This window comes from Chelonoidis abingdonii, chromosome 22 (assembly GCF_003597395.2).
Source record: "Chelonoidis abingdonii isolate Lonesome George chromosome 22, CheloAbing_2.0, whole genome shotgun sequence".
NCBI classification, from domain to species: domain Eukaryota; kingdom Metazoa; phylum Chordata; order Testudines; family Testudinidae; genus Chelonoidis; species Chelonoidis abingdonii.
Window position 1 is genome coordinate 9,141,284 of NC_133790.1, and position 27,306 is coordinate 9,168,589.

Here is a 27,306-nt window from a genome sequence, read left to right on the forward strand (position 1 = left end):
CAAGGAACCACGCCCAGCAATTTAAAACCATCTTTGAACCCCAGCCCCCTAAAGGCAAAGGAGGAAGGCTGCCTAGCCTCTTCCTACTGCTTCTCCTCTAACCTCTGCATGCGCTCCTGCAGTTCTCGCTGCTTCCGGATTTCTGGGAACTGCTTCTCATAGTACTCCCGCACTTTGCTCTCCTTGGCACGGCGCCGGGGATTATTTTCAATGCGCTCCACTTTCTTTTCCCAGGCTTCCATCAGCTGGTCATAGCGCTGGCAAAACTTCTGTTCCTGAAAGGTTAAGTGAGAGGGGGAGATCAGAAAACAGCCCCAGACAGAGCAGCTCCTTAAGTCCTTCTCCCAATGGCTTGTTGGGCTGAACAGAAGCCAAGCCGCTGAGAACAGTAGTGGGGTTTGTTAGAATAAGTTGCACAGGGCTGGGGACCAGAAAGAACGAGGAAGCTCAAATCAAGTGCCCTTAACAGAGGGGATTTTGTTCTTAGAGTTGGAAAACTTCCACGATGTCCTTGTCCTAAAGGTCCCTCTCCGAGTGGGACTTTGCTTTTCCGAAGCACTGAGTATCTCCAAACACTTTACACACATCCATTTATTAATCAAAATCCCCGCCACCGCCTCCCCAACAAGGCAGATGAGGTTCTGCTAGGAGATATGGGATGAGATACACGTAAGGAAACTGAGGCGCACAGAGACGGCAATGAACTCCCCAAAGGACACAAAGCGGGAGTAGAATCCCCACGTCCCCGATCTAACCACTGGATGACATTTCCTCCTGTAGATTGTTACTCTCAAGAAGGATTTCCCCCTACTTCATTCACTGTCTTTATCAGCAGAGTTTAAGAACATCTGGTTAGAAAGACAATGCATGCACTTTGGGTAAGTCTACACTGCAATCAGAGGTGGCCTTGCAGCTTAGGTAGGCAGGCAGACATACCCATGCTAGCTTACATCTAGCCAGCATGGCTATAAATATCACAAGCTGTCCGAGTGCACCTGGAACCCTGCATCCATACTTGCATGGCCAGCCTGCACCAGGAGTCCATGCCACCATGTCTCCGCTGCTATTCTCAGCTGTGTAAGTGCAGTTACAGCTAGCGCAGGTACGCCTGTCCGGGCTACAACCACCCCTCCCACTGCAGTGTAAACACATCCTAACTACTGACGCTGGAACTAGCCCATCCAACCATAACGATGAAGCAGGGGCTCAGTTTTCCAGACACCAGGCTCCGTTCTCCTCTTTGTTTCACTACTTTTACCCCAGTGTCTTTCTATTTGCTTCAGCTGAGTTACTTCCAATTCACACCTCCATAGGAGAGAGGAGAATGAGGCCAGCAACCATAAGGCTGCATGTATACAGAGGGGAAGATCAGCCAATGGCTAGGGAGCTAACTCATCATGTGGAGGACGCAGGTTCAATTCCCTGCTGCGCCACAGCCTCCCTGGGTGACCTTGAGCAAGTCATTTCATCTTCTTGTCCCTAAAATCCCCCTCTGTACAATGGGGACAAGTACCCTGCCTTACCTCGCAGAGGAGCTGTGAGGATAGGCGCTCAGATACTATGGAGACAGAGACAGATAAGCACCTAAGGCACGTGGGCAGATGTACATGCAAAATGATTCTGTGAGTAGAACTATGTGTGCAAAAAACAGAAGCTCTTTTGAAAATCTACCCTAAGATCAATGCCTGCTGTCAGGTGTGTGCTAGCGCCTCCCACTGAAGGCTTTGGAAGCTGCAAACCCATAACATCGTTGGAGTTTCTTCTAGAACAGCAAGGTTAGAGGGAAGGAAAAAATTCACCAAGACATGCATTTCACAATCCCAGCCGCATGATCACTACCATCATTATCCGCATTAAAGTAGCGCCTGGAAGCCCCAAATGAGATTCGAGCCCAATGTGCAGGCACTGTTAAAACACCCCCCAAAGGCTATTGAAATCCCTTTGCACCAGCCCCACGAGAGGCGGTCCCGGCCCTGAAGAGCCTGCAACCTAAACAGACAAGACATGCAAAGGGCACGAGGAAAACAGAGACGCGAGATTCCAACTGCATTACAGTCAAGGCTTAAAGCATTTTGTTTCAGAAAAGAATTGCCCAAAACCACAAGTACCTCCAAGTAATTCCCAGCTGAAGGAGAGTAGCACTTGAGTGAACACAGCAAAATTAATGAAACTTCAGTGCCAAAGCTCTGCAAACAGTCTCCAGGGATAAGGAGCAGAATACGGCTGGTTTCTCCCGTGGGTAGGTTAGAGCATCTCAAAAAATACCCAATACTACCAAAACTGCTCAATACTAAAAGTCCCACTATTTCCACAAAAATTTCATGGTGATTTTTCTTGAGCCTTCTACACTCTGGTACATCTCAATCAGGAAGGATGAGAGGGAGAGGAAAAAACACACACATACACAATCAGAGAGGAAAAAAACAATCCATAAGAGCTGTTCCTGAGGGAACAGAGTCAACCTTTTGCATCCTGACATGTAAGAGCAAACTGAAAGTGTCAACACTAGGTGCTGGCAAGCTTCCTCCCCCCCCCTCCCCTCCCCCTCCCCCTACTCACACTCTCTCTCTCTCTCTCAAGAATTGGGGGCCATTTCTTTGGAAGCCCAGCCTGAAACATGGAGGGAAACTGGATTTTCGTGATGGCTGTACAACGCTTTCAATCTTCAGAGCCCTTCACCAACATCAAGTGAGGGTTTGGTGACTTCAGGTGCTGCCTACGGACCACAGCCCTCTCTCTCTCTACAGAGCACGGAGCCCTGGATTCTCTGGTACGATCTGGTCACATGGAGCCACTCACACGGTGCAACCTCTGGCCACAAATGACCCGTGGAGAATTCCCCTGGCTGACAGAAACACCTTACTGGCAGAAAGCCGGACACGACTCCTTCCCCAGCACCCCACCCAGAGGAGGGGATGTGGCGGGAGAGGGAGCTCAACTAATTCTTCAGTAGAGGTGGTGCTAAGTTAGAGGCCACAGGGAGGTGGAATTCAGGCACAGGGGAAAATTGAGTCCAGGAGTGTTCAGTGTGTCAGTACAGACATCCCAACCCAGCCTCACGCCGTACTCCAAACCTGACACAGGGGAACCACCTCTAGAGGGGGTCCACACTCAGCATCTCTGAGCCACAGAATCCAGGGCCCCTCCATGAAAGCTATCAACATGGGGAGCACCGATTCAGATGGGTTTTACAGCTATGTGGACAGCGGCCCACTGGGAAGGTGTTACACATTAAGTCCTCCTAGTATTTGTTGAGATATTGCTGGACCGCATCCTGACTGGAAGCAACCTGCCTGCCCCAGAGCTCCACCACTTCATCCATGCACATTCCCCATCAACCCACGTAGGACGTCCTAAGCATACAACTAAATCCAATCAATAGTAGAGATACAAAGTGACTCTACGAGCAGGGATCCTGTGCATTCTGCTTCCTGTCCATTCCCAGCAAGGTCTCATTTGATGGTGGGATGGGTTTCCCAAAAGACACAATGGAAGCCTCATTGCTTAGGACATTTATATACTCAACCAGATAGCAGGCTTGATCAGAGAACAGACCAACAGGAGAAGTTTTGCTCCAGCAGGGGTGGGGAATCACAGAGGATGGAGATGAAACAGACCTGCTAGATTCTCGCCTCCAATATCTGATTTTTCCGTACTTTATATTCTCACCTGTGCTCTGCGCTACCCGGTTTTAAATGAGTCAAGCAATGACTGGTAGGTCTTTTACATCTCTAATGTCTAAGTGTCATTTTTCCTTTTGGAAAAAGAAACATTAGGAAAAACGTCCTAACTGGCAGAGTGGTTTTAAGCACTGGAATAAATTGCCTAGGGAGGTTGTGGAATCTCCATCATTGGGGATTTTTAAGAGCAAATTGGACAAACACCTGTTAGGGATGGTCCAGATAATATTTAGTCCTGCTTTGAGTGCAGGGGCCTGGACTAGATCACCTCTCAAGGTCCCTTCCAGTCTATTATTCTACGATTTGATTCTTCAATTTAGGGATATAAATGTTTAATGGGGTAGACAGAACCATAGGAAATGCAGAAAACACAGTTCATCCCATTCCCTTCTGGCTCTGGTCAATGTACAGTGTGTGTACACACACACACACACACACACACACACACACACGCTCAGCCTATACACCATTGGGAAGGAACAGAACTGTAATTTAAAAGTCTGCTCTTGTCTGGAAACTAAAAATACCCTGTTAGCAACACTAAAGCTCTTAACCAGGAAACCAAGGTAAGAGTGAAAGCATTCAGGCCCGTTACTACACCTTCTTAGCAGCCAGAGAAGCTAACAGTGAAACAGAACAGTGCAAGTGCAAGGGGGTAGGGGGGTACTGACTGACAAACACGACTTTGCAAGGACTGCGGGCCAGATTCTGCCCCAAGTTACACTGGCATAAACCCAGAACAACTCCATGCAACTTCCTTCTGGCACAGCCATCCCCCTGCCCATAGGGGCCCACCATCACTACCATATCCAAACACCTCCCAAGTATTATGGGTTTAGCCTCATAACGAATGCTGAAGTTTCACTCCCATTAAAAGGTGCCCCCTCCCTCCATAGGAATAATGCTCTCTTGCATGCAGCGCCCTGAAAAGGGACCCTGTGTAAGCAGCACCCCAGAGAGGGCACTGGGCCTCAGACATAATTTATTCCCTTCTGCCCTCTTGCTCTGGGTGGGAGGCAGCAAGTTACTGCAGCTCATGGAACACTGCAGCTTATTCCCGCTGCTATGCCTGGCTAGTCTGTCCCCTGCAGAAAGAGCCAAGTGAGGAGCGGCGGCTGGTGTGGCACACTAGACCCACACCCAAGACTCAGGTAGGTCGTACTTGGCCAAGCAGTGGGTGGAGCCGTCCATATTTGGCTGGAGACAGCAAGAATGCTGCCCAGCTGTAAACAAGCACTACCCCAGCTAACCAGACGGGCTCCTCCAATGGTCACACTTACATCCTTCATGCTGGGGTTCAAAGCAAACTCAGGTCCAAGAGCGGTCGGCAGGTCGCCCCCTAGAGTGGCGCCACTATGGCGGGTGATATATACCCCTGCCGCCTGCCCGCTCTTCAGTTCCTTCTTGCCGGCTATCCCGACAGTGGGGAAGGAGGGCGGGTGTGGAATGGATATGAGCAACACTATCTCGAAGAAACAAGAGTTACAAGGTGAGTAACTGGTTTTCTTCTTCAAGTGCTTGCTCATATCCATTCCAGTAGGTGATTCCCAAGCCTTACCTAGTGGTGGGGTCGGAGTGAGAGGTCACAGTGCGCAAACGGCAGAGCGAAGGCCGCATCATCCCTGGACTGCTGGACTAGGGCATAATGGGTAGCGAAGGTTGCACGGAGGACCCAGGTCGCTGCCTAACAGATTCCTGGACGGGAACTCGTGCGAGGAACGCCATTGACGATGCCTGGGCTCATAGTAGAGTGCGCAGTTTACAGCCCCGAAGGGAGATAGGGCCAGTCATAACATGTTTCTGATGCAGGACCTCACCCATGAGGAGATCCTCTGTGAGGAGACTGGCAAACCCCTTGAGCCGTTCACTATTGCGACAAAGAGCTGAGTGGACTTGCGAACGGCTTGGTTCTTTCTCTATAAAGGCGAGCGCCCTGCGCACATCTAGGCAGTGCAATTGTTTGTCCCCCTACGAGATGAATGAAGGTTTGGGAAAGAATAGGGAGGAATATGTCTGGTTAACGTGGAAGGCCAGACAACCTTGGGAGGAATGCAGGGCGTGGCCCTCAGTTGCACCTTGTCTCGATGGAACACCGTGTACGGGGGGTCCACGACGAGTGCGCGCAGCTCTGATATGCGCCTAGCGGATGTGACGGCCACCAGGAATGCGTTTTCCAGGACAAATAAGAGGAGGGAACATGTAGCCAGTGGTTCAAACGGGGGGGACATAAGACGAGACAACACTACCGGTTGAGATCCCAGGAGGGGCTGGATGACGGACTTGGGGTAAAGGCGCTCCAAGCCCTTTGAGGATCTAGTCACCAGTGGGTGTGAAAAGACAGAATGGCCTCGCTCCCTTGGTGAAAGTGGAGATGGCCGCCAAGTGAACCCGGAAAGAGGCTATAGCAGGCCTGTTGTTTGAGCGACCACAGGTAGTCCAGACGATCGAATGGAACATCAGCAGGGTGAAGCGCTTTTCGCACACAGCAGCACTGAAACGCTCACTGCTATGTACGTGTCCTCGTAATGCTTTCGACTTTCTAGAAGTACTTGCCTCACTGGGGAAGAGCAGTGCAATTCGGACCACAGTTAGCACGCAGGGCAGCCACGCCGAGAGGTGAAGGGACTGAAGGTCCGGGTGACAAAGCGGCCGTGTCCTGCGTATCAGGTCCAGGTGAAGAGGCAGGGGAACAGGGTCCACCACCGACAGTCCAGCAGAGAGACCAATGCTGACGTGGCCATGCCGAGGCAATGAAGAATCAAGCGGGCCCTGTCCCTGCGCGCCCTTCAGAAGGACCTTGAGGATCAATGGGAACGGAGGAAGGCATAAAAGAGGTACGTTCCCCACGGAATAGGAAGAGCATCCGCTACCGAGCGCCCGCTCGCGCTCTTGGAAGGAGCAAACATCGACACTTCCTGTTCGTGGCGCGAGATCAAAAAGGTCCATGTGGGGATGCCCCCGACCTGGGGAGAGTGTTAAGGGTCAACGTACCGGGCGAAGGGACCATTTCGTGGAGCTGAAAGACCGACTTGAGATGGTCCGCCAGGTATTGCGCGTCCGCCGGGGAGAAAGGAAGCGAACTAGGTGACTGAGTGGGCTTATGCAAAAAGTCGCCAAAAATTATGGCCTCACACGAGAAGAATGAGGAGATCTCTCTCCGCCCTGTTGTTGACATAGTACACGCTGTGGTGTTGTCTGATGAACTGAGACACAGTCTGGCTCGGATCTGCCGATTGGAAGCTGGACAAGCAAGTAGCGGACCGCTCCAATTTCTCGGGGTTGATATGGAGAAGCGATCGGTGGAGACCAGCGACCCTGCGTCCTCAACGCCAAGGTGCAGCTCCCATCCCAATCCGATGCGTGCCGTAGTAGTAATCGAGGGCTGTGGAGGATGGACTGATGGCGCGGCCCCACACAGAGACGGACTCCTCCAGCCACCATCTGGAGGGAGAATGAGTACGCCTCTGGGACGTGACATGTATCCAATGGTCGCCCTGGCTAGGCGGTAGCTGAGAGAATGAGCCACGACTGCAGAGGTCTGAGCCGATAGAGCCTGGCGCTCCGTCCACGAACAGGCAGGCACGCTGTGGCCGCCAAGAGATGTTTCAGGCAGGTGCGAGTAGAAGTTAGAGGTGCTTGGGGGGGCTGGGTATGTGGGGGGGTGCCAATCAGGGCTGGGGTCAAGGGGGGGTGAAGGAGTCAAGCAGAGGGCTGGGTGTGTGTGAGGGGGGTACAGGGCTCAGGGTAGAGGCATGGGGTGTGTGTGGGGCTGCAGGGCTCAGGGCAGAGGGCTGTGTGTGTCGGGGGGGTCAGGGCAGAGTGCTGGGTGTGTGTGTGTGTATAGGGGTCAGGGGAGAGTGCTGGGGGTGTGAGGTGCTCACAGCAGGGGGCTGGAGGTGATATGCCTCTATTCCACCCCCCCTTCCCTAAGGCCCTGCCCCTGCTTCTTCTCTGCCTCCCGCACGCTGACTCCACTCCTCTCCCACCCACTCCCTCGCAAAGGCCATCAGCTGATTGGCTGGCAGGGAGGGAGGGACGGAGAGGAGGAGGAGGGGCAGGAACCCAGCACACTGTGGGAAGAGGCAAGGGAGCCGGCAGGACCAAGTGTCTGGCCTCTGCCCCCATGGGAGGGGGAAGGGTGGGGGGAGAAGGGCGGGCTGGGGCAGGCTGGGCAGGGCAGGATTTTTAATGGCATGCTGCTGCCTGCTGGGACTCCGGGACTCCAGCAGGCAGCAGTGTGACATTAAAAATTGGCTCGTATGCTGTCTTTGGCACTCATGCCATAGGTTGCTGACCCCTGTGCTAGGCCAAAGAAAGATTCATGGCCTGGCCTCCTCATCCCAAAGGTGAGGGACTGGGGTTATTGGAATAAGGTGCCTGACAGGGAGAACAGAGACTCTTGGAAACTCATGCAAATATAAGTCCTTAAAATCTAAGCAATATAGAAAAGGAAAGCAGCGAAATGTTAATTGGCACTTGTGAAGCAAATAGACACAGGAATTGTGTGTGTCAAGTGTGTGAATTGTATGCATACTGCAAAATGTTGTGTAATAGCCAGGAAGTCCAGGTAGAACACATCTTTCATATTGCAGAGCATACTAGGAATGGCTTGTGAAAGCAGCAGAGAATCCTGTGGCACCTCATAGACTAACAGAGGTTTTGGAGCGTGAGCTTTCGTGGGTGAATACCCACTTCGTCAGACGCAGGTAGTGGAAATTTCCAGGGGCAGGTATATATATGCTAGCAAGCAAGCTAGAGATAACGAGGTTAGTTCAGTCAGGGAGGGTGAGGCCCTGTTCAAGGCGGACCGCTCTCAATTCTCGGACGTTGATAGGAGAAGCAGATCGGGGAGAGACCAGCGACCCTGCGCCTCAACGGCCCAAGGAGCTCCCATCCCAAGTCCGATGCGTCCGTAGTGAGGGACATCGAGGGCTGTGGAGGAGGAAGGGGCGCCCACACCAGACGACGGACTCCTCCAGCCACCATTGAGGGGAAGAGTACGTCCTCTGGGACTGTGACGACTGTATCCAATGGTCGCCTGGCTAGGCGTAGCAGGAATGAGCCACGACTGCAGAGGTCTGAGCCGTAGCCTGGCGTGCTCCGTACGAAAGTGCAGGCCGCCATGTGGCCAAGATGTCAGGCAGGTGCGAGTAGAAGTTAGAGGTGCTGCCTCCGGATGATCCCTCCGGATGATGTCCGTCAAAGCCTGGAAACGGGACAAGGGAAGAGGCTGTGGCCGAGTCCAGGACGACGCCGATAAATTCTATCCTTGGTAGGGGACAGAATGACTTCCACGTTTAGCATCAGGCCTAGGTTCGCGAAAAGGCGGCTGATCATGTAGACGTGGGAGAGCACCTGGCTTGCTGACGGCCTCGGATAAGCCAGTCGTCGAGGTAGGGTAATACGTGCACCCAGCTGCGCGAAGGAAGGCGACGACTATGGCCATGCACTTCGTGAACATCTCGGGGCCGATGAGAGGCCGAACGGGAGGACCGTGAACTGATAATGACGGCTGCCTATGAGAAAGCACAAGAATCTCCGATGGGGCGGAAAAATGGCGACATGAAAATAGGCGTCTTGCATGTCAAGGCGGCATAACCAGTCTCCAGGATCTAGGATGGTAATGGTCCCAAGGAAACCATGCGGAATTTCAACTTCAGTAATATTTTGTTGAGTCCGCGAGGTCGAGGATGGGTCACCTCCTTTGCCTGGAATCAAGAGTAGCGGGAGTAGAACCCTCGCCCTTCTCGTTTTGCGGAACCTCCTGAATGGCACCTTTGTCGAGGAGCGTTCGACCTCCTGGAGGAGGATCTGCTCGAGAGAGTGGTCCCTGAAGAGGATGAGGGAGGGGGCGGGAAGGTAGGTACGAGGCAAACGGCAGGTGGTATCCAACCGCAGCGTGCGGAGGACCCAACGTCTGAAGTGAGCCGGCGCCATGCGGGGAGGAAGTAGGAGAGGCGGTCGGAGAAGGGTGGAAGCGGTTCACGGAGGAAACTGGTACATCGCCCTCGGGCGCATCTCAAAATAGGGCTTCGAGCCGGAAGAAGGCGTGGTCCCTTGGCCTTGACCCCCGTGTTACCGACTGTCTGCGCCTGCCATTTATTGCGGCGCCTGAAAGAGTCTGTCTCTGTCTGCCGGGGGAAAGGCCTACGATGTTGTTGTAGTTGCGGGCGAAGGTCTACGCTGTGTCACGGGCTTATGCATTCCAAGAGCCCGCATAATGAACCTGTTATCTTTCAGGCTTTGCAGCCGCGGGTCAGTCTTATCCGAGAATAAGGCCCTGGCCTCAACGGAGATCCTGGATGGTATGTTGGGTCGGAGGAAGGCCAAGACCTGCAGCCAGGAGATACGACGCATCGTGACCCGGAGGCCAGAGTTCTGGCGGCAGAGTCGGCCGCGTCCAGTGCCGCCTGCAAGAATGTCGTGGCAACTTTCTTCCTTCGTCCAGAAGGTGACGAACTCCTGACGAATTCCTTGCGGGAGGAGCTCTTTGAATTATCAGCCGCTGTCCAGGTGTTAAAGGAGTAGCGGCTGAGTAGAGCTTGCTGGTTAGAAACCGCAGCTGCAAGCTCCCCGCAGAATAGACCTTGCGGCCCAGTAGGTCCATCCTCTTCCCTCCTTGGACTTGGGGGCTGGCGCTTCTTGCCCATGACGTTCGCCTCTCGTTCACAGACTGAACGACGAGGGAGCATGGGCGCGGGTGGACAAATAGGTAGTCGGAGTCTTTAGATAGGACAATGTATTTACGTCTACCCCTCGGTTGTGGGGAACGGAGGCCGGTGATTGCCAGATGGTGTTGCGTTGCTCTGTATCGTTTTTTATAAGGGCAGGCAACACGAGTGGGTGCGTCAACGTGAGTATACTGCACACAGGGTCCTCAATCGCGGAGACCTCCTCGGCCTGAAGGTTCATGTTCAGCGCCACTCGTCTGAGGAGGTCTTGGTGCGCCTCAGGTCCAGGGGGGTGGGCCCATGGATGTCATTCCCGCCTACTGTCATCAGGGGAGGAAGATGAAGAGATCCTGGCAAGAGTGGGTCTGTAGCTCCGCAGCTGGGAGTACGGTTCAGGCTCCTGAGGGATTTCCGCAGCCACGAATGGGACGGTCGGCTTTCCTCAGGGATGGTGGGGGCCATGACGCTGCAGCCTCTGGAGCCTCCGCTCGGTCAGGCGCACGTGAGGGAACTGCTGAGGGCCTGGCTTGATGGTAGTCCAGGGTCCAAAACCCAGTGTTGTGGCCTGCTTCCTGTGACCTTCCGGAAAGATAGCGGCAGGTCTTTCAGAGTCCAAATAGATGCTGTCAGTTCGAGAGGATACAGAGCCTTGTCGGGAGGGCCATGGTGGGCCGAGGAGGATAGCGAGAATCCAGCTCCCTTGATGGCGACGACCTCCGCGTGCCGAGATCGGTGCCGTGAGTCATACCGTGCCGGGACCGGGACCTGCGACAGCGCGGTGCGGAGGTCGACGGGATGTGGACCTGCGGTGCCGTGAGCGGCTCCTGAGTTGCGGCGCCGGTAGCGGTGGCTGGACCCGGAGCGGTGCCGGGAGTATCTGGATCGGCGCGATGATGACTGGTGCCGCGAGTACGACCGGTGCGCTAGGAGAGCGGTACGGGACTGCGAGCGGCGCCGCGAGGAAGACCTCCCTCGGGATCGGTGCCGGGATCACGATCGGTGCCGGATCTGAGGGGCGCCGGGTCTGAGAATCCGGGGACGGTGCCCTCATCAGGGGTTGGCTGGCCTGGAGACCACAACCGCACACGTGCCGGGGGTTGGGCAGCCCAGGCTCAGTTAGAGCAATCAGGTCCCGCTGCACACAGAAAGTCTCGGGCGTGGACGAGGTAATCAGCTCTACCCCCAGATCTGGCGGGAGCTGGGAGGGATCGGACTCGACGGACCCGCCGGCCCGAGTCAATGAAGCCCTTGCACAGCCAGCACGGCCGGCGTCGGCAGCGGTGCCTCTTACGGGGCCGCTAGCCGGGTGAGACGGGAGGGCCTCTTCCCGGGAGCCGGTGCAGAGAAGGCCCGTGCCGGTGCGTCTTCGCGGTGCCGAGGGTCCGGTGCCGGAGCCGCGCTCGTGCGGAGGCGCGGGTGAAGTGCCGCTTCATAAGGAGCGTCCTGAGGCGCTGGTCTCACTCCCTTTCGTCGCGACGGAAAGATTTACAGATGCGCACTTATCTGAGATATGTGATTCCCCCAGGCACTTGAGGCAGGCGTCGTGGGATCACGGTGGGCATCGCTTCTTACAAGTCGAGCACGCCTTGAATCCGGCGAACCAGGCATCAGCCTGGCGCCGGGCGTGGGAGAGTAGAGCCCCTACCCGATAACGAAGTATAAATATATACACAACTATAACTCTAACTCTAACTCTAACACAACTACAGTATGTTATACCTATAGCTAACTAACTAGAACAGTAACGACTGACAAGAGAAGCTAGGGATGTGGAGGTCAGCTATGCCGTGCTCCACAGTTCCAACGACCGATCACGGTGCAAGAAGGAACTGAGGAGTGGGCGGGCCGGCAGGGGTATACATCACCCGCCATAGTGGCGCCACTCTAGGGGGCGACCTGCCGGCCCACTGGAGTTGCTAGGGTAAAAGTTTTCTGACGAACATGCACGCGCAGCGCGTACACCTACTGGAATGGATATGAGCAAGCACTTGAAGAAGAACCGAGTTTGTCAGTGGGGATTTTCAGGTTTCATTCTGAGTGACACTAATCCACTCTAGGCCAAAAATAAGGAAGTGAAAGCAGATGTCATTTTGCCAAAATTCAATGGCCAACCCCAAATCCCCCCACCCCCTTGTTCTCTGGTTTGGAAAGAGCTTATCAGCAACTGATTTTTTCATTAGTCACACTCCAGGTCACTGCATCCACACACCACAAATCCAGAAATACAGCCTCCTCTCCATCAGCTTTGCCCCACTGCAGGAGGAAAGTCTGCAGCTGTCAACTTCCCCAGAGGTCTTATTCTCATCCAGTAACTTTCTCCTCCGAAAGAGGTCCGATTGAAAGCTTTTGATGTGAGTGAGAATCTTTCCACTGATTTCACTGTGCTGTGGATCAGGCCTCAAACCTTGAGCAGGTTGCCATTCGCCACACTGATGGATCATACCATTTATACTGGACACACCCAACTCTGGTGCCCATCGTAAGGCAGTTTCAAAGCGGGGGAGAGCGGCCAAGTCACCCAAACCCCAGCTCTCTTCCTACGGCCCCACTCGTGTTGGTTACTGCCAGAAATGGCACCTCGGTGCTGTGACCGCATGTTCGCTATGTAACCTGAGTCACACTGCACGCACCAGCCTAGCACTGAAGAGTCTGCATCCCTCCCGATAGGTAATCTGGATCTGGTGTAAGCGAGTCCATCTCCCTCTGGAGTCAACAGCAGCTGTGCCTGCTTACCCCAAGGCCTGATGTGACCTGCTTTGCTCCTCATATCATCAGTAATATTTCAGTTCCAGCACCCTGACTGCCAGCAATGAGAGTGGGAAACAGAAAGGACGCACAGCTCGTGCCTAGAAACTGGGTCAGGTGTGCCACACTGACAAGTTCGAAACTGCATCAAGTTACTTGAAAACTCAACTACTGGGACCCCAGAACCTGTTCACCTAATTCAGACAGCTGGCTCCCCAGGCAGGACTCTGCCATTTGATGTGTCCGACTACAATGGAATAAAACGACCCATGGCGGGGCTGCAGCTGGCCCAGGTCAGCTGACTTGGGTTCACAGGGCGAAAAATGCTGCATAGGTGTTTGGGTTGGGATCCAGGTTCTGGGACCCTTCCCCGCTCCTGGGGGCCCAGAGTTCAGGTGTCTACACTGCAGTTTTACAGCCCTGAAGCTCGAGCCAGCCGACCTAGGCCAGCCACAGGTGTTTAACTGCTGTGCCGATGTACATGAAAAGCCCAGGCACAACTACACTGCTGTATAACTCATAACTCATCGGGGGAGCTCATCACTTCCACAGGGCCACTTCCCTGACCCGGATAACTGCACGCATTTTGGGAAGCAGGAGGGCAGCTACCGTACTAACTGAGACACTTCCCACTTGACCGAAGCGGGAGCGAAGTGGCAGCTCCCCAGGCAGGATCTAGCTCCCAGCACGAGTGAGTGCCACCAGGGCCCAGTTGGGCCAGGTGCTCAGCCATAGGGAAATGAAAGAGGATCCAAGCTCTACTGCCTGATTCACTGGGCTGCAGATTCTGCTGTTTCAGCATCTCTGTGTTCAGCGCTTTGAAACATTCAACTTTCATTTGGCACAAAAAGTTACTCTGCCTGCATTGTCCTTTCCCCACACCACCCATTAGCTAATCTCTGAGCAGTGTGCCTCAGCCCGATCTCCAAACCCGTTACCACGCAGACCGAGAACAGGTGTGCTGCTCCTTTGCTGCCTGAATGGTAGTATCTCCCACGTGGCCGGTAGCACAGAAGCCAACGATGCTCAGCAAACCAGGCCTCCTTTGTCTCTCCCTAAAGTCCTTTCCCCACAAAATTCAGGAGGAGTGTTGCCGTTAACTCTTGCCACGGAGACAGTGGCACTCAGACTCACTGGTGCAGGAACCAAATTAACGATCAGCATGATCCAAAAGAGCCACCGTAGCGTGAATTCATTGTTGCATCTACTATTATGTATATATAGAATTCTCACAGCAAAATGACCAAGTATTCTACAGCTGGTTAGTAACAAAGTAAAAGCATCCCGATTGGTTAATAATTAAATCACACAGTGTTTTAACTTCACGTGCCTCAAAGCAGACACATTAAAGATCCCCTTGTGGCTCCCAACCCTCAGCCTGAGTATCACTGCTCTACAAGCTGGAGAAGCAGCCCAAGACCAGGTATGGCCCAGACCCTCAAAGGTTCTTGGTACCTAACTCCCACTGATTTCCATGGGAATTAGGAACCCAAATACCTTGGAGGATCTGGGTCTAGATGCCCCAACACTGCTGGCCTTTGTCATTGCTGATGTCCAGGGATCTGGGATTCACTGTTCTGTACGGCGTTTGAGATGGCAGGGTCTCTAGACCGGAATGGGACAGCCAAGAGGAACTGGCTTCCCAATCTCATGAGACTCCCCATCAGCCAGGCCTGAAAGCAGGGTTAGAGTAACCTCTTTGCCCTGCCCAATCCTGCCACCACCTCTGCAGCTCCGACATCTCTAAGAGCTCTGTCTTTTCCAAACCCTTTGCAGCCCCTCCTCTTTAGCCTCCGTGCTACTCACCTTGCTTCTCGCCAGCCTACCAGACAGCTGCTGCTCAGCCCCGTCCTCCCCAGCAGCTGCACTGCCCACGGTGAGAGTCAAGATCCCGACCCTCACTTTTAGAGCACTGCACAGTGGCCTCCTCCACCTGTGCTCTGATTTTACCTTCTCAGTCTCCAAGCTGCTCCTAAGGCCTTGTCTGCACCGGGGAGCTGCCTCCCTTGCAAACAACAGGGGCCAGATGCCACATTGATGCATCAATGCGCGGAGACAGGCAAAGCTGTGGTTTATACCGATTTGGCCGGCAGCTGCTTCAAGCAGGCGATGCTGCTTGACCTGCCTGCGCTGGTACAGTTAGCTCTGTGCCTCGCCCCTGAATCCTGAAACCCCCAGGGCAGGTTCAAGCCCAAACGTCCTTCCTCCCTGAGCAGTGGAATCACCGCCCCCTCTTTATGGCTGTAGTGACCACCTGCTCTAACTGGCCCTAATTCATTGGTCTTTTAAGTTGCAGCAGTTTATTCCAGTGCTCTCTAGCATTGCCTCTGGTTGGCCTCTTTGAAAGGTGCAATCAATTGGGCTGTCAGCGACTTTCAGAGGGAGGTAGGCCCCTTTGAAAAGCTCAGCCTAACACACAAAACCCAGTGGACCAGATACTGTCCCTGGATGTGGGCATGGGGCTCCCATGTACACCCAGAGCAAGAACTGGCCCATAGCACAAGCCAGACCAAATTCAGTAGGTCCTCTGCATTTACAGATATTGCCAAAGGTTTATAGTCCACATCATTTTCCCCACAAGAGTCACCTATCGGAGAACATGGACCTGTGGGATGTGTCAATGGAAAGAAAGACAGAAAACCAGACAGACAGAAAGCTATTGATGTTTCAGTAGAATCCCATGCAAGCCCTGAGCAAAATCACTTGCTTTCAAGCTGCCAAGTTTCAGCCAAAGTGCGTTTTTATGCTCCAGTTCTTACGCTGCTTTAAACGCAGTATTCGGGAGAGCTCTTGTTTAGTGTTTGGTGCCTTCTTTTGATCTCCTGTTATGCTAAGTGAATCTCTCAAAGGAGGCCATATAATCCAAACAAAGACCTGCAAAATTAGCAAAATCTGAAAGATTACAGCATTCCCTTGTCAGGGCAGTGGCCCAGCTGCAATGTAAGGCAGTAATGAAGGGGAGAATGGTTTGTTAGGTTAAATCACAGGTCGGCATTCCCTGGGGGTAGCACCAATACAAAACCCAGTTGGGCCATTTGCCTTTGGAAAGAAGTAAATCTGGCCTGCAATAGATAATCACACCTTTGCACTGAATGCAGATCAGATTTACTCCTTGTGAAAGGTACTTCTAGCAGATTAGTCATTTAAAGTAATGGAATAATACGACAATAAAACCCTGTATCTGTTTGGTCTTTAGTGCATCAGATTTGATTCAGACAATGAAAAGCCCAAGAAAATTTTTGGGGCTAGCAAAAATTGACCCTGAAGTTAAAGAGGGAACAACAGTAATCTGCATTTTGTATAGGCCTTGGCAAACATGACATATCCAAAGTTCCTTGGGATGTTAGGAAGCATCATTAATACACCTATTCCCCAGATGCGGAAACTGAGGCGGGGGGTCATTGGCTTACTCCAGGCCCATCGGGAGACCAGTATCAGATTTTCTGGCTTCTACTTCTTCCATTGTCAAACCACACTCTCTCTCAAAATGCAGCACAATTAGGACAGGATGCTGCCCCAAGGTGGCTGGCCCTGTAAGAGGGGGCCGAGCCTCACCTGTGACACATCAGCTCCCGCCCAGCTGAGACTGATCTGCCAGGAATGAGACGATTATAAAAGCCAGCTAGGGAGAAAGCTGCTGGGAGCAGGCAGGCACTGGCAGGGAACCCTAGCTCAAGGGGGAAGAGCTACAGGAAGCAGGCTGGCTACTGTGAGAGGCCCTGGAGAAGGGTATGGCTCTGAGGCATGTGGCTTGCAGAGTGGAAACCCGTAAGGAATAGATAGGCCCCTGCAGATGACCTGGGATTCAGAGGGAAGGGACTAGTTTTCTGTGGAAGAAAAAGAATAAAGGGCCTGAAGCAGGCCCTGGGCATGGCTTCGCTCCTTCCTGGGCTGAGGGGACAGGCCAGCAGCCTGCAATGCCAACCCACATAATGCAGGGCACAATGGCTCACCACACACCCTGCATCTGCCACAACGTGGCCTCTCCGTTTTCCGGGGCCCATCACATCTCATGCAGACTGGCAGGTTTGCCGCGTGCATACACATTCCGCATTGCTACCCAAGACCTGCTGTGTGTGGCGCTGGGAGCATCTTCAAGCATGACCACCTGCTTTTCCAAATCTAAACAGGACGCCAGCCCTTCCAAAGCCGAGTAACACAAACATGCCATCGCTCGGTCGCAGGGGGACATGGTCCCTCGGCCAGACCCCGTCAGTCCAACACATCCCAGCTTTCGAACGGCACAGTTCCAGCTGGTCGAAGCGGCACGTCGCTCTCTGAAATGGACAAAGCCCCTGGATCCCAGGCTGCGGCCTGGAAAGTGGAACGGTCCCCAGGATCCCTTGCTTCCCTCCACACGATTGGTTGCAAGGAAGTGATAAAGACAAGATGTGTTTCGCTGAATGCAGGTCCCAGTTTGAGGCAGGCAAAGATGCTGTTTAGAGTCCGTCTGCAGAGAACCAACACATTCTGTTCTCCTGTTTCGCTGTCCCCGCTGCCCTTTCCCTCTATTGCTCCCCTTTCTGTCTCCTCCCTTCTTTCTCCTACTGTCTTCACAGAGGTGGTGGGATTCTTCCGGGCCACGCTGAAGCACAGCCAGACGTGCACTCTGCTCCGGACTCCACCCGTGCTGCTCACAGAGGTGCTCTCCGCGATGGTGCCCCCATGGGGCTGGTGTAGCAGAGACACTCCTCTCCAGCAGATTCAGCATGGTGCAGGAGCCCCATTAAATAGAGCCCAGCATTGGGACCCTCCTGCTCCCCTAAGGATGTGCAGCAGTTTTTTTGGTTTCAAGAGCAGCTCACCTGGGAACTAAGGGAAAGTGGGGAACCGGAGGAAAAAAATCGAAAGCTGGGAAATCAACCCAGTGACATCTCTGGTCATGGGCGAGAAGTGGCTGGTAATTCCAACAGACCCTGGCAGCACAGAGATTTCACTGCTGCTGCATTTCTGCACTTATCCTAGTGAGGCCACTTGGGCCAGACAGCAAATAAACAAACAAGTCAAAATAAGCAGGCAAATGAGGATACGCTCCAAGGTTCCTTCTGCTGCCAAGAAGTCTGCCATGTTTTCCTGCTTTTACAGCTACGTGTTTGGGAAAGGGCTAAAAATAGCCCATGAAGTTTAGCGCGTGGTGGCCTGAATGCTGGGATGCAGCTGGCTGCTGCTGCTGCTGTGTGCCAGCCTGTGGTTTCCCTGGAGAAAGAGCAAGGGTCTGACTCTTACAATTTAGGAAGGCAAAGGCTTCCTCTTCCGGAAAACAAACAGGATTATGCAGGACACTTGGAACCCGCCACCCCATCCAGCTGATGCTACACGAGGGCTGCCCAGAAGACATTCATTCCGCTTCATGAAAAACGTCGTGGTTACTAAAAGTTTTTGTTCACACCAGAGGGAAATGGAGACTTTTCCAAATCCGGGATTTGAATCTGGGTCTCCCACATCCCACGGGAGTGCTCTAGCCACCAAGCTAGAGTCAAATCTCCCCCCATTGGAACTGTTCCACTTTGTACAAAGAATCAGTCAGACCACACCGAATACTCCAAATCAGGGTCTGAATCCAGGTCTTCCCTATTCCAGGTGAGCACTCTCGCCACTGGGCTATTTTGGCCATCCGCTTTCCTTTATGCACGCATGCACAAACCCACCCTGGGCCTGATCCACCTTCACGTGGACATTTTCATCAGAACAGAGATGTTGCCACACACAGTTTTGATTTTGACAAACTGGCATTTTCCCACCAAAAAGAAGTCTTGTCAAAAAATTCCAGAGCTGCTCTAGGATATCTTACTTCTCCCGTAACCTCCAATCTCCTCTGTGCGATATACAAACACACACCCTGCACTGCTTGTGGCCATTAAAGACCCCAAGGCACTGGTTCAGGAGGTCTCCAACGTCATTGCAGCATGACCCCCTTCTGACAACGAAAATTACTACACAACCCCAGGAGGGGAGACTGAAGTCTGAGCCTGTGTGTGAGGGGTGGCAGAGCCAAAGGGCTTCAGTCCTAGGCGGGGGGCCTGTAACCTGAGCCCCACCACCTAGGGCTGCAGGCTCAGGCTTTTGGCCCCGGGCCCCAGCAATCTAACGCCAGACTTGGCGACCTCATTAAAATTGAGACCCGCCGCACTAGTTTATTGTGCATGAGCATGTGTGTGTGTGTGTGTGTGTGTGGGGAAGAGAGAGAGCTTAAGCTGGCCATGTCTCCACTACAATCACTGCAGTAAGGCTGCTGTCACATAAGCAACAGAAAGGCTTCTCCCATCGCTGGGGTAAATTCACCTCTGAGCAACGTACCTAGGTTGTCCTACATTCCAGGCGTAGACCAGGCCTGAGCAGCAAAGCAATCTGCCCACAGTCATCCAGCAGGTCAGTGGTACAACCAGGAATAGAACCCAGGTCAGCTGAGTCCTAGTCCAGTGCTCTATCCACTAGGCCATACTGCTGATATACTCATGACACAGTTCAGTCACTAGCAAAACAGACCAGATTAAAACCAGCCTCTGAATGGTAAACAATGTATCCCTTTACTAGTCCCGTGGGGCATCCAATCCCCTGGCTGCACCAGGCAAATACAATCAGTATCTAATGTAGAACTATGTCCACATCACGTTATTTGTCTAACAGAGATATGTAAAAAGGTACATGCGTATGAGTGAGTGAGAGACAAATGGAAACATTCGAGTACAGACAAGTGTTTTTCATTTCTTTTTTTAAAGAATGTCTGCTATATGAAAGAGGCAGCTAGATGTGCCCCTTTTGCGAAGAGAAACAGCAAATGCATTCACTTTGCAAGTTCCGCAACAATCTGCTGCCTATTCTTCAAAACCAGGCAATACGCTTCCCCCTAAACTGAAAAATCCCCGTTCAAGGGCACTGAACAAACCTGGTGGCGGAAATTTACTGATTTCTTCATACGAGGCAATTTTTCTACAAGACGCATTTTGGGTCCCATGCGGTTGCAGTCAAATGAAACTGCCCCTCCACCTCCTCACTACTTACAGCAGAGCAACCTAGTCAAGATTTAGAACAATGGAGGGTATCACATACCAGCAGCAACCCTGCTTAGTTCCTCTGTGCTTCCAACAAAACCACATACTGCTTTGCAAATGGTCTATTTTGAGGAAGAAAATATTGATGTTCTTCTCTCAAATGCAAAAAGCATCAGTTATTCCAGGCAGTGTATTTGGGGAAGGAGGGTTATGAAGCAAAAAGCCAAATGACTTAGAGGTGAATTCCAACCCTCGTGAGAACTGCAGCTATCCCTTTGGAATGCACAGAAGAATTTTTAAAAAACACAGGAAAAAAAGCACGCACCCTTAGTCACTGTCAGCCATGCTCTGATCACTGGCTCCGACATCTCCAGGAACAGTCCCTCAGAGCGCTGCTTTTACAGTCGCAGCTTTAATACCACTTCCCTCATGTGGATTTTTCAGATTTTCCCAACTATCCCCCCCAGGTTCATGCAAACCTCCACTCCCATGGAAATTAACAAAACCCACTAACCCTTCCACATAGGAAGCTAAATCCGACATTTCAGGCTTCCCCACAGAGGGCAGCTCAGTACTGTCTATATCAAAGTCTGCGTTTCTAAATATTCTAATGTGAAAGTCGATTGCAACATATAAATTACATGGAAGAAAATACATGCCTCACCTGTGAGACTAATAATCATTTAGATTATTAAAACAAAAATTGTTTACAATCTGATTTGTACTTTCCAATCTGGGCTGTTTGTTTACTTTTGGCATTTCACCTAGTTCGAACAATGGATAATACACCGGTCAGCTTTTCACTTGTTTCTAGGTTTTACTTTCCAGTGACCAAGGAGCACACAATGAAGTCGTTGCGCTACTTTCCAGAGGTAATGCTGTATGTCTCTTCACCCCCTTATTTTAAATAAAACTGAAGTTTAGGTTTGTAACCATCTGACCAGGTCTCTTCAAAATCTCATCATAAAACTCATCTCTTTTCCATTACGTAACAAAGAGTAACTTCTATGAAAGAAGTGTTTGCAGTTCAGTCTTAGACAGCTTTTCTTGCAACAGAACTGGACGGGGCTGTGTTTTCATTTGTTTTAAACCACAAATTCCTAAAACGTAATTCTGTGGTCAGCTGGAAAGAGTAAGCTTAATCTTCATACAATTTGTCTGCTGTGGAGTCAACGTAAGCTTCACTCTTCTCTCAAGACCCGATTACTTACACTGAGTATAGAAAGCTACTCCACAAACAGTCCCACTGAAATCAACGTTGGATTTCACTATGGATAAACCAAGAGGCTATTTGCCTTCCCTGTGAATGGGGATATTTGTGGAGTAAAGTACTGCCGAGCAATAGAATCAGCCCCCGGGTTAGTTGCATACAAGTTACTTTTATAATGGAGGCTGCTACCGCATGGAAAACAGAGGGTCCAATCAGAAGGAAAAAACAAAGCAACAGGTAACATGCTAAGTACCAACCTGTCTGTGTTGGGATCCTTCCTTTCGTTTTCTACATACAAGAGCTAAACATTGACTTTTCTTTGCATCTGTTATGCACATACAAAATAAGACTTAGGAATTTCACTTACCCACTGTTTACGAGCATGATTTCTCCTCTTAAAGTACAAAATTAACTTCTTCCGCATTGCCTGGTTTCTAAAGCAGGGAAAAGGGGGAAAAACACAACAGTTTGTTAAAATGCAAAGTCCTGCACATCCCTTCTGTTTTCAACATCATGAAACAATTTCGACCTTAACTTTGCAATGACAGCAACTTCCAAGCCGTGGATGTGCCACCTACAACAGCACAGATGGACCTTCCTGTCCCTTTGGAGCAAAACTGAGGCATTCCCAGCAGTTCTGCTACGCAGGCCAAAGTCTTTCTGAACACTCCTTTGATAAGTTGCATGGTTTGTCTTGCAGTCTGCATTTCACCTTGGGTTAGTCCTGTCATCTCAGCACCTGATCCTACCAACGCTTACACGTGTGTAACTTTACTCACTGATGTGTTTCCAGGATCAGGGCCATAGATTCTAACTAACTTCACAAACTCCCTTAATCCCCCAAACATCTGCAACCAAGCTTATCGCTCGCTACCACAAGTAGCTCCACAGATGCCAACTGCTGTATGTTATGTCAATAGCACTGCTCCCGGGAGCAACCAACAGCCAGGATAGTGCATGTTGGAGACCAGACCCTTCATCTTCCAAGTAATGAAAGAAAGCCACACAACAGTAATGGCGTATTCGCGCCTACAGTATCTTACTGCCCCCACCTCTACGGTCCTGCCTCAAAGCATTAACTACACAGCATCCCAGGGGTACAATTAAATGTTAGATGCAGTTTACAGCTGGAAAAACAGTAGCGCTCTGTGGAAGCTATGCCACAATTACAGGGCAATGGGCTGTTTCTGTACAATGCTCAGAAATGAAGGAAAGCAATGCTGACATTTAAATCGCTGGGTTAGGCTTCGGCAGGACTGAATCAGCAGCTGACGCCTCTCTTGGGTCCCAGCTCAGGAAGGCAATTAAGCATGTGCCCAACTTTCAGCACGTGAATAACCCATTTATTTCCCTGGTTAACATTAGGCACGTGCCGAAGCACCTAGCCACAGCGGCCTAAGAGCTGGGGTTACCGCTGGCTGCAGACAGACAGTACTGCAACTTTCACATTGGGGAAGTTTTCTTTACTCCAGGCTTGATTTGCTTTTTCTGGAATGCCACAGTTCTGCGGAGACAGAGAGACCTGCCAGAGAAGTATGGATGTAATTACAGTTTAATGCAACCTCTCCACGCAGAGAGGTAAAGTGACTTTCCTAGGGTCATACAGCAAGCCAGTGGCACAGCTGGGATTAGAACCCTCAAGAGTTCCTTGTTTCCAGCCCAGGACTCAAACCAACAGGACCATGCTGCCTTTCCACTTACCTGTTGAAGAGAACTTTAGGACAGTCGCCTTCCCAGCCTAGGAAAGGCAGAGCTGCCTGGAACGCATGCCTGACTAGCCAGCACGCACACACTGGGCTCAGTTTTCTAACTACGGGAGCCAAAGGATCAGAAGTGACAGGACTGAAGTGGTGGTTTCAAGGGAATCCTGGATGCAAGAAAATCTCCTACCCCTTTTACTCCCTGGGAACCCTGTCCTGCAAAGGAGCAAGCAAGTCAATTGAGTAAGCTCAGCACCTTGCAAGAGCTACTGAGTGCCGTGCAGGATCAGGACATCAACAGCAGCTACAAGGGATAAAATAACCCGTGTGGATAACACCAATCTGCACTTTCAGCCAGACACGTCTCAGGCCCCCCCGTCTTTTTAAAAGAGATTCAAAATACCATATAGAAAAGGAAACGTCCCCACTCCAAGGATGGAGAGTCGAGGGGCTCGCAGAAGCCTGCGAAATGCTGCCTGAAAGAAAGCGCTGAACTGTTTCAAACAAACATTTGCACTGCCAGTTGTTCTTGCAATAGAAACTTTTGGCAAAAAACAATGATCAGGTGTGAGTGTGTGTTTGCCTCTGACCCCAATGAAAGCAGAGCTGCATGGTGGGTAATTACTAGCAGGAGCCTAAAGAGAGTCTCACCCCCTCACCCAGGAGTTCCCAAAATGAAATACACCCAGTGCTCTCAGGCTGCTTCTCCCTTCCTTTCCCCCTCTCCATTTCCCTTGAAAAAAAATACAAAAAAACCAGAGCAGCAGAGTGGCTGGACATTATTTTTAAGGAGATCCACAGCCCCTCAGGGACCCACGATACACACTGCGCCCTCTCGCTCCTGCCTCCGCAATAACTGGGAATAAACTCGCCTTCCTACAGGAGCTGCATTACAGGCACCGGATCCTTCTAAGCAGCATTTCTCCAAAACACAGGGAGCAGCCAAAGAACTACCCAGCCAGATATGGGCTGGATGGATCGTGGATGGATAAAAGAAGAGGAGGTCACCATTATACAAAGTGCAGAGAGTTGGATTTATTTTCTAGAGAAGAGGGGATGATGCTAACCGTCTTCTCCCTCCTCCCCTCTCCAACAGCGCCCAGGGTCCTAACAAGGCACATTCTACCCATCACTGTTCAAACACCCACATTTGCTTTGGCTGCTTCTCGATTCCTCTCTGGGCATTTATAGATTTTCTCCCTAGACTGTAAGCTCTTTGGAACAGGGGCTGTTCTTAAACCTGCCTGCAAAATACTATCCAAATAATGATGGGACATGGGTCAAGGTCCAACTCGGACTTGATTTGTGGTCTAAGTAATAATGTTATATTCTGTTTTCCTTTTAGTTATTGGTGAGGTCAAATGAATGCTGGATCCCTGAGCTCTAGTTCAGCCGCCCTACATTGTCATTCTCTCAGACTTTATCTTGAACACTTTGATGTAAAAATAGGATTTGATTTCCAAGATAGTGCTTGCAAGTGGCATCTGCAACCTCCTCCTTCAAAGAGGAAATAGCAGCTCACTGCCTGAATTAGATTCAAACATCCTCAGCTTGAGCCTTCTGAAAGTAAAGAGCTCAGACTGAAACCACCACGCATGGCCAATTATAGGCAGCGATAAGTTTAACAGAATTCATACCAATGTCAAATATCAGTGTCCCTGTAGACCACAACTGCCTGGATTTAGAATAATTTTTTGAACAAGGGCCTGCATATCAAATGGTGTCCTTTTTATTATTATTATGATGATGATTATATATGTATATATATCAGCAGTGTTGATCACAAAAGAAAAAAATCTACGCCAGAGGGGTTGCTTTTTGGGGAAGAGAGGGGCTCACTTTTTTTGACTGTATGTTTGCAAAGGACCCACTGTTATTCCAGTCTGCATTGCAATGATCAGAGCCTATCCTATTAGACCTATTTAACCAATATCACTGACAGAGGCTTTTCTCCACTAGATCACACAATCCCGTTGGGCTTTGTCTAAATATCTACAGCATGTTCCGTCAAAGGATCTCAAAGTATTTTGAAGCTAATTGTTGACTTAAACCTCACCATCCACCTGTGAGGAAGATAAAGTATTTTCTCCCCTTTTAAAAAATATGGGGAGACTGAGGCATGAGGTGAAATGACTTCGCCCATATCATGCAGTGAGTCATGGAAAGAGCCAGCGACAGGGACTCAGGACTTCTCGTCCTGTGCTTAATCCACTAGGCCATGTTTCCTCTCCAAAATAATGCAGCTTGGATGGATTAAGGCTAATTGCAGCCAGATCCAACATAATATCAAGGCCCGCAAAATATCAGGCCTTCTGGGAAGAAAGTTCCTTCACAGCTCCAGCCACCCCCTTGAGCCTTCTGAAGGTCCTCTGAAGAAATTCTTGGCTTCTCACTGGCCCTGCTGACCCAGATCCACTCAGAAGACTGGAATTAACCTTTCATAGAATATTAGGGTTGGAAGGGACCTCAGGAGGTCATCTAGTCCAACCCCCTGCTCAAAGCAGGACCAACCCCAATTAAATCATCCCAGCCAGGGCTTTGTCAAGACGGGCCTTAAAAACCTCTAAAAATGGAGATTCCACCACCTCCCCAGGTAACCCATTCCACTGCTTCACTACCCTCCTAGTGAAATAGTGTTTCCTAATATCCAACCTAAACCTCCCCCACTGCAACCTGAGACCATTGCTCCTTTGTTCACCCCAACTGTTGTGATGTGCTCTCTTCTCTATATTCCAGCGCAATGTGGTGCCACAGCAGACATTTTATTTTTAAAGAGGCACTGTCACAATTTGGACTTTTGTGTGAACAAGCTTCGATAGGAACCTAAGCCCCAGAAACATATTCTCATTATTTCTTTTAATTCCAGTGGGAACAGGTTATCTGAAAACAGAGCAGTGCCAACGCTGATGATTTTATCACAAGTCTGAGGACATTTGCTGCCTTTCGTCAAGCCCCAGCTCTTGGAGTCAGGTGATCATTAGCATTTCAGCTTTAATTAAAAACGAACAACATTTTATTTCTGTGTTTCCTGGTTGTATGGAAAAGGTTGAAAACGTGGACACTGCACCTCAAACACTAGAAGGCAAATAAAAAGAACCCAACAGTTATTACTGTTTAAAGTCTGGGATTGAAGAGAGCCTGACTGGTGATTTTTGAATGCTTGGGGTTGGCAACGCTGAATCACAACTCTGCAGGAGGAATGAAAGTGAAATTGACCAGAAACAAATGAAAACCAACACACACATTTCCAGCTTCCAAGTGGCACAAACAGTGGAAAAAGCAACGGGTGGCTTCACTCACCAGTTCAGTATCAGGCAGCACAACTGCACTAAATCAACAGAGCTCCACTGACATAAAACTGGAGTAAAGGCAGGAGTGAAACAGGCTCTAGATTGCTAACGCTATTTCAGTTTTAATCATTGAGGGGCCCGAGTCATCCTCCAATGGGGACGTCAGTGGAAGTTGCAACTGTCACCGATGCCAGGACTGGGCTCACTGGTGTCAATTTAAAAGATAAGCACGGAAGTCGATTGCCACAGAAGAGTATCCCTTTAAGCTTTGCCTCCCACCTGTGAAGTCGGAAGGCCAGAGGAGCTGTTCTGCAGCCCTCTGCTATTTATACACTCTTCAACAAGGGAGCTGCAGCACTCAAAGAGATTGAAAGGGGGGAGGGGCTTGTAAATATCTCACCCTCCACTTCTGGACCAGACAACGCGGCTAATCAATACTCCTCCTTCACAAGGCAAACCAGACAGTTCTGAAGCTGCTGCAGCTGGAGCTGCCTTGAAACTCATCAGCAGATAGGAGAGTAAATGAGGAAATGTAGAGGAAGCCGATGAGTAGTCTTGAGTTTTGCACTATGTCTGACCTTAAGAATACTAGTGTAGGTAAAGGCTTAATCACTCTGCAGCTGTAAAGCCTGCAAATGTCTTGAAAGCAAGTGAATGTTTATCATTATCAGGGCTGAAATAATCAGCTAACTGAAGGGTTGTGGGTTGGGTTTTGTTTTTTTTTTGTGGGTTTTTTTTTATAAACACACTCAATGTTTTTGCTGCTTTACCGTTCCTGTGAAGGTCAAGCCTTCAAAAGTCAGTACGATCTTGCTAAATATAAATATGCTTCACAGTTTATCTTGCTACATACACCGCTGTTACTTAGAAACCATTTGCAGGGAGGTTAACTCAGGGTACATATTCTGCTCCCAGGGCAAATCAAACAGTGCAGCAAAATTCCAGCTGTGCAGCCGGTGAAGGTAAAGGCTGTCCTCTGTAACAGCTGGGAGAGGCACACAGTACTTGTAGCAGCACT

The 27,306-nt window shown here is 50.8% G+C and overlaps 1 protein-coding gene across 17 annotated transcripts in view; it reads right to left on the reverse strand.

Moving 5' to 3' along the window:
* Positions 1 to 27,306, reverse strand: part of NCOR2 (nuclear receptor corepressor 2) — a 428,298-nt gene that overhangs the window by 146,597 nt on the left and 254,395 nt on the right. For 13 of the 17 annotated variants that reach the window (XM_075060010.1, XM_075060007.1, XM_075060000.1 and 10 more), the window contains 2 exons: positions 21,666 to 21,732; positions 88 to 275 (listed from right to left, as the gene is read on the reverse strand). In XM_075060010.1, the coding sequence (XP_074916111.1) occupies positions 88 to 275; positions 21,666 to 21,732 (255 nt within the window). The remainder of the gene's footprint in view (positions 1 to 87; positions 276 to 21,665; positions 21,733 to 27,306) is intronic. The other 4 variants (XM_075060008.1, XM_075060003.1, XM_075060002.1 and 1 more) reach the window with 1 other exon arrangement.